Source organism: Montipora foliosa, chromosome 1, assembly GCF_036669935.1.
Source record: "Montipora foliosa isolate CH-2021 chromosome 1, ASM3666993v2, whole genome shotgun sequence".
In the NCBI taxonomy this organism is placed as follows: domain Eukaryota; kingdom Metazoa; phylum Cnidaria; class Anthozoa; order Scleractinia; family Acroporidae; genus Montipora; species Montipora foliosa.
Genome location: NC_090869.1, coordinates 59,870,394 through 59,877,893, shown reverse-complemented (window position 1 = coordinate 59,877,893; position 7,500 = coordinate 59,870,394). Strand labels below are relative to the sequence as shown.

Sequence of the window (7,500 nt, the reverse complement as noted above, 5' to 3'; positions counted from 1 at the left end):
AGGGACGATAACAAAGAAGTGACAGCAAAAGACAGCAAAATAATCTAGAATCAGGTCATGAATAACCACATTCCTTCCTACATTAGAACAGGTTCCATTAAAGGAAAATAACATGGGATTGTTGACAGTACAATGCATCTATGAAAATCACCTGCCAGTGGACAATCCTCTTTGCTTTACTTTTGGAGTAGATGGTGAGCCCCCTGACAATTCAAGCTTAACCTACAGGGCAAAAGACAAAAAAACCTCCTCAATGGCACTGCACATGTGTATTAAAAAACCTAGCTTAATATGACGTGCCTCAATTCAACCAAATGTTTTCAATTCTGAGAGCGAGACTTGTGCATTTTACTCTAACGCCAAATGATTGTTTTCATCAGTAGGGGTTGCTTCAGGGATGAATGGATTGACAACAACATCTACATGTACAGTACATAGGTCCACTGTCGCAAAAACTATGTTCCATATAATTAACCCTTTTAATTCTAACTGAGTGACTTCTAGATTTTACTCTACCTCACGCCAGATGATTTTCAGATGTCAGTGGGGCTGCTTCCGGGAATCATCTTCACTTAAGGTGGCTGGAACCAGTATCACTACTTTTAGGAAGGGGGGGGGGGGGGGGGGGTCACCTCTCGCTGACCCCCATTTTTTATTGTAGAATAGCAATTAGCAATCTGAGGTAGAACTATTGACAAAGTTTAGCAAAATTCAATTCCAAAATGGGGTTCACCGACTTCATTTGTGAGATACAAGCTAGTAAAGACTTAATGTAGGGTGTTTTTGGAGAGCTCTCATGTTGCCATGGTAACCTATTACGTCACAATAGTGGGCACATTTTGTTATAAAGCAATAATTGGTGTTTCATATGGTACCATAACATTGCTGTTACGTGATACAGTATAGAAGTTGTAACCTATCTAATAACAAGGTATCTAAAAGTGGTGAAACTGGTTTGTTTGTTTGTTTGTTTTATCTTTATTTAAAGAGGGACGTAATAACCTGTTACAGTTTTCTAACTTACGGCCCTCTCCGTGCATTTTACCCTCCCAACCATGACACCACAGAAGACAGACCACAACACCGGGAACTACATGCCCCACTCTTTGCGACAAGAGTGCGGTTTCTTCCACGTCCCACAGGATTATGAACATTGAAGAGTTGTGAGACGGGACCTCCGGCTTATCGTCCTTATCCGAGAAGACAAGAGAGTCTAACCATTTCCAGATGTAATTACAAAGGCAGCACTTTCTCCTCAGTTATTTAAAGACCCTGAGTTGAACTCACGACCTCCCACCTGACAGCCCGGTGCTGAACCAACCGAGCCACCGGTGCGCAGTGGCTCAGGTGGTTCCAGCCACCTTAATGGCCTCCCACAAGTCTCCAATTAAGTTCAGTGGTGGAGCATGTTCGGAAGGTCATCGGTTCAACCTAGGACATGTCAAGACGCACTTTGGTTTATATTTAGGATGAATAGATGATTTTACTGATTGCTGCTGGAGAGATCCACCCAAGTTACCGGTATGCAGTTACAAACAAGCCTGAACAAACTAACCCAGGGTTGTTCCAGGAATAATAATTTATTAAGTACTATTTTGGTAACTTAAGAGCGATAGTATACTAAGGTGTGGTCAACTTGATACAGTACATGACAATGATACCTGACTAAAGTTCAGCTCTTCAAAGAATACATTGTTTCTTCGAATATTCTCCAGCCGCATTTTTTCGTATTCTGACAACTCACTGCTTTGATCTACCTGTGGTGTCAAAAAGTCATTAGACAATACAAAATCAGACAAGTGTTAAATATAAAACATGTGCTGTAGAGCAGTTTTCAATTGAGTGCCAAAAGTGATTAGCAAATTGCTTTGGTTTTGCAGTACTTCACTCAGCAAAGTTCTCGCGCCACTTTTTCAACCAATCAGAAGTGAAACCAAAACCAATAAATTATGGTGGTTCGTGTGTGCACATTTTCCTGCTCTTTGTGTTGGCTAGGTGTAATTACTTTGAGTTTTGATTGGTCTACTGGATTGTCTCCATCCTTTTTGATTGGCCAAAGTAATTACTTTTGGTTTTGGCTTTACAACACTCGATTGATACTCGCTCTATTACCACAGGTAATTCATCTTTTAATAGTAATATTATTAAATTCACAGTTAAATGATATGTTCACTTCAGGCAGTGACTACTACAGTATGTTTTGTAAGTTTTTCAGTTCTTATGTTAGTGGTATTCTATAAACTCTCCAGATACTGGTAAATCTTAACCAACTGCTTTGCTTAAAGGTCACCATTGCCCTAACCTGTGATCAGGCGTACTTTCTATTCAAACCATCAAGGAACAAAGCATTTCAAGGTGAAATCGGAGAAAAAGCCGAATTCTTCATGTTACCATCAGGCGCAATCAACAGTACAATGAACTTTATTTAAACTTGATTATTTGAGGTGACAATAAAAGATGCTAACAGTAATATGTGTGCCACTAAACCATTGTTCAGCGCTCCCACAAACAATGTCAAATTTCTCTGTCAAGCTCGGCTGATTCCCCAAAAGTGGCAGCACTAAAGTTCTCTTCTGTTCTTTTTGGAATTTGTTGCTTCCAAATAATTATATTCCAAAGGCCTTTAATACCACAACTAAAAACGTTTTAGAGTCGGTGGAATTGGAACGATGCATTTTTTTCTAGAATGTTCAGGACTGTATTGCCAATTGAAATCCCGTAGGAAAGACAATTACAGTACATGTATAATATCTTCTTTCCCGACAAACTATTCTTCGGATGCATTCTCTCTGCCCTTCCTTTAAAGAATTAAAAAAAAAAAAACTGAAGTCAAAGCAACAGCAGCTGTAAACAGAGCCTTACATGTAACATCATTCCTGTTCAAATCCTTCTCGCCGGCCATAACTTGATAAGTTGTTTACCGATTTTTTTTGCAATTCTGTAACCAATCGGAGAGAGGCTCCAAGAGCTCTATTGTTTTTCGGTCAATCAGAGTAAGGTCCAGATTCTGGACTACCGGCAGACGACTCGTTAAGAAATTGTATCAGGCGTACATGTGTACCTTTTCCGCCCTGTCTAAAGAAAAGTACGCCTGATTGCAGGTTACATTTGCCCAAAAGTCATTGCGGTTGTTCGTTTTTGTTTTCAAATGATGGCATGTCCAAAGGCATGATCTGATTGGCTGAATGCACTCAGGCAAATCATCTGAAAAACAACATGTCATTTATTTTTGTAATTTCATGTTGCACAAAATTAAGTCACCGTGCACAATGACTTTTGGGCGAAATAATTATGTGGGCCTTTAAACAGGAGGCAGGTGCTTGGGATATGCAAGCAAGGGGCTTTATCTGTGCCCAGCTGGCCATTAGATTAAATACCATCCCTGTGGCTGGAAAATCTGTTAATCCCAGCCAATATGAGCCCCTATGCACCTGTCTAACTGATGGAATTACTGGAAGGGAGCTAGGTAGGATGGGGAAATGGTTAAAAAAATAAAAAAAAAAATGCTGAAGACCACTACAAACCATCTTTACAACTCAGACTTGTAATTTTAAGTTTTGCTCTTGACAGACACTGCCATATTTGGCTGCCACTGACATGATCAGAAGGTATTAAGTACATGTAGGTATTTACAACACACTGACTAATCAATCATTAAATCAAAATGAAATCAAAACTTTTGAATAAAAATAATAGTGTGTTGCTCACATTAAAGCCAAGCCTTCCCTTGCTGGGTGTTCAGCAAACTTAATTTTGAAATTTGGATAAAAAAGAGATTTTTTTTATCACAGTGGCAATTCAAAAAACAGTAAAATAACTTTGACACAGTAAACACCTGCATATAAGAACACTTTTTTTAGGTTTAAGGCTGATCATGTTCTCATTTGAGGAGTGCTTAGTGAGAATTCAGCCTGAAAGTGTTCTTAAAAATTAATGTTCTTAAAATTGGTTTAAGAAATTCTTCAAGTTAAATATTACTTAAGGTTTAATTAACATACAATGCTGTTTTGCAATATATTTTATAGTTTGTAATGGTCCTGAACACCATAGTACATGTGCTTTGATATAAGTTACTACATACTGTACTGTTTTCTTATCTTAATACCCTTTCCCTTTGTATTAAGAACATGTTTTACTTATCAGGCTGAATTTGTTCTTATTCATATGGCACTTTATTGGCCAAATTTCAGCCTAATGTTCTTAATCCACTTGTTCTTATATGCGGGAGTTTACTGTAGTGGCTAAAGCTTACTCCATTAGTGAGTGAGCAGCGGTAAAGATCTCTTTCCTTGGTTGAAGACTCCTATAAGACAAATCACAAGATATTGTTCCTGCATCAATATAATGTAGCTACCAATGAATCCTAGAGTAAGGAAAACAAAAAGGTAACTTTCAGAGTGTAATATGTATTTTTTTAATGGTAGAAACTTCTGTATATTTTAATACTTGCAAACGCAACAAGTACAAGGCATGCTGGCAGCCTTTTTCAGTCCCGCGTACTCCATGTGTGCCCTAAACAATGGAAATAAATGTGAACGTGATAAACTGGAAGATTTGTTGATTGGTTCTTCTATTATTCAAGTACTGGTAAATAGGTGTATGAAGTTGACATAAAGGGAGTGATTGTGATAACTGGAAGATATGATATCCTTTATTAACAGGGATGGAATTTAACATTAGAAATTTGGAAGAATATTATTCTGTACCTCTTTCTTAACATGTGTATCAAATTGCTAAAAAAAAACAGATTTTACATGACCTACATTAGTGTCCAGAGGAAAACTGGCTAAATAATAATTATATAATACTCAACAGGGCTCGAAATTAACGAAAAAATCCAGTCGCATTTTGCGATAAGATAGGAAAATTTAGTCGCAATTTCGCAATTTTAGTCACAAAATCACTGCGCTGCATTGTGTTGTCAGTGGTTTAGCAAAAAAATATGAGCCCGCAATACTTGTGTGTAAAGAAACTGCTGAAAATGGCGAATGATCGAAGGAATGGAGCTGTGCACGTAACATCGCAGCTAAATTACTACATGTATACAATTACGCTACCTTCAGAGAAAATTCACAGCGAGAAACAAAATAATTTAGCAAAAGTAGCAGGAAAGTGGCAACTGCCAATCCTTTTATTTCGAAAGAACGAAGGTCGCAAATTTGCGACTTAACCAGATATTTTAGTGGCAAAGGGAAATATTTAGTCGCAAATGCGACCGTATTGGTCGCAATTTCGAGCCCTGAATAGGGGAATCATCTGTCTCAGATGCATACTCCTCAAGACTGACAATTGACCACAACCCGTGTGGAGGCATTGTAGCGTAGTGGTCAGGGTGCTTGTCTTGACATCCGGACATTCCAAATAATCAATATTCACTCTGACAACTAGTTTTGAGAATTGTGATCCTAGAAGCCCCTGCTTCAACTGGTTTGCTTCTGGTCATTTGAGATTGTTCTGTTCTGTTGTTTCATTGATCCTGGGAAGACGGCACAGTGATAGAGCTCTTATTAAAGCCCTTGCCTCCCACCAATAGATCCTTCTCCAAAATGGCGGCAACAGATTTGAATGAATTAAAATTGAACTGAATGAAAAACTGATACCAGAAATAGAAAGAGCACCTTTACTTAAGTAATCCTGCAAAGTTTCAGCGTATTAAGGACGTTCGCGCCCATTGCTACTGCGCATCTTTTTGCACATGTCACGCACACGTCATGCATCGTAGACCATGTTGGTAAACACGATGCTAAAGGCGCAAAAATCTTCCACAAGAATGGAACATGAAAGTATGTGGCATCATGGGATAGCTATGGACCCAGGTCTTCTCGGTAATGTCACGCAATGGCGTGACAGTGCGAATAGACAATCGCTTTGAGAACTTCGCAGCGATTTTACTCTCTTGAATGCTCGGTGACCCCCATTTTTCTTTCCGTAGATCACTTCCTTTCTTGATATTGTTCATTTTAACAAAAAACAAAAAAAATCTGTACTTGAGAAGTTACAAATATTTGGCCTTTTATGCTCTCGTGCGACCGAAGTTTTCTTTCTTTAATAGACTAATATGTATCGTTTTTCAAGGTCTATTTCAAAAAGACATCAGTTGCAAAGGTTAATTTAGTTATATTAGCTATGTTGAACTGAGTATGTTTACCTGATCTAAATTTCACTCATGTAGCTTTTTTATTGCTGACAGTTGTAAGCTAAGAGCGTCTTAAAGTAACGCAACCTTCTAAAAATGCACCTCATGATCTCGAAAACGAGCACGGTGACCCCCCATTTTTTTTGCCTTTTTGGCAAAAGTACATCATTACCTTTCTGCGTCCACGGCAAGTTTAACAAAAATCTGTACGTGGGAACGTTTTGGGCGCGAACGTCCTTAAGTGTTACATCAGCTGAGAAAATGTAATTAAGTTGAAATTTGACAAATTTACAGACATTTGTATGACTGGGGGTATACGCCATACCCCTAATCATACAAACGTCTTTAAATTTTTCATTTTCCAACTTTCATTTTCTCAGCTGATATTACACCTGATCTGCCGAAACTTTGCAGGGTTACTAGGTAAAGTAAAGGTGCTCTTTCTATTCTGGCATTTGCTTGAAATTTTAACTTATTTGAATTTTCAGCCGCCATTTTGGAGAAGGGTCACTTGCAATTTGACGTATAGCATGTGGGTCTCTACTCTAGACTGCTTGGAAAGGTTGATAGATCAGCCATATTGCATTCTCAAGTTGATACCGTAAAATTAATCCGCAACCCTTTTGATAAATAAAGGTTACGTAATGAAATTCCTAACTTGCGCCGAGGTTGCTTATCGATTGTTCCAAGTCCTTGAGAAAAGAAGGCGATGGTTGCCAAATAGATAATGAAAAGAAGCGCTTACTTACCTCAGAAACTTTAGAAGCCGAGGTTCTCAGTGAACCACGGCCACTTCTCGTTTTCCTTTCTGTATCCGTGGGCTTTGCATGTGAACTTGGAGACAACGCGTCTACAAGAACGACACTAACTCCTCTGGTTTTTTTTGCGTTCGGTGTTTCTGGCAAACTTCCCGCGTTCTTTCTCTTGGCCATTACTGTACAGAACGATAAAATATGCAATTCGAGAGAAGACTAATTTATCGCTATCCTATTCATTCATTTGGTAGATCCGACAATGCTGGGAATTTCGCGCCAATTAACAAGGCCATGATTCAATGAATTACCTTCTCACCCCTGCTGAGTAATAGTTCAGTATCTCACAGACCACGAGCAAATATTGGAAAAGAATATTGATTTGAAAAATATTTGGAGAGGAAACTCCTAAGACTACCTTGTATTAAAAAAAAATATCGAAATTACTGTTTTGTGAGATAATTAAATTGACTAAATGAATGACTTGTCCAATGTGGGAGGATGCCTGGGGAATTATCGATAGTACTCGTGATGACGACATCTTAGCAGGCCAGGTCACATTCGTAACGCTTTGGAAACGTAACAACAACGCGGTTGTTGTCACATTTATCG

At 38.5% G+C, this 7,500-nt stretch overlaps 1 protein-coding gene across 1 annotated transcript in view; it reads right to left on the bottom strand.

Annotated features, from left to right (window-relative positions):
* The window catches only part of LOC138003193 (WD repeat-containing protein 76-like), a 29,291-nt gene extending 21,890 nt beyond the window's left edge, over positions 1–7,401 (bottom strand). Inside the window, exons 1-5 of the mRNA XM_068849153.1 lie at positions 7,200–7,401; positions 6,886–7,070; positions 4,253–4,303; positions 1,662–1,757; positions 152–222 (exon numbers count right to left, since the gene is read on the bottom strand). Of these exons, the coding sequence (XP_068705254.1) occupies positions 152–222; positions 1,662–1,757; positions 4,253–4,303; positions 6,886–7,068 (401 nt within the window). The 5' untranslated portion in view covers positions 7,069–7,070; positions 7,200–7,401. The remainder of the gene's footprint in view (positions 1–151; positions 223–1,661; positions 1,758–4,252; positions 4,304–6,885; positions 7,071–7,199) is intronic.
* Positions 7,402–7,500: the final 99 nt, after the last annotated feature.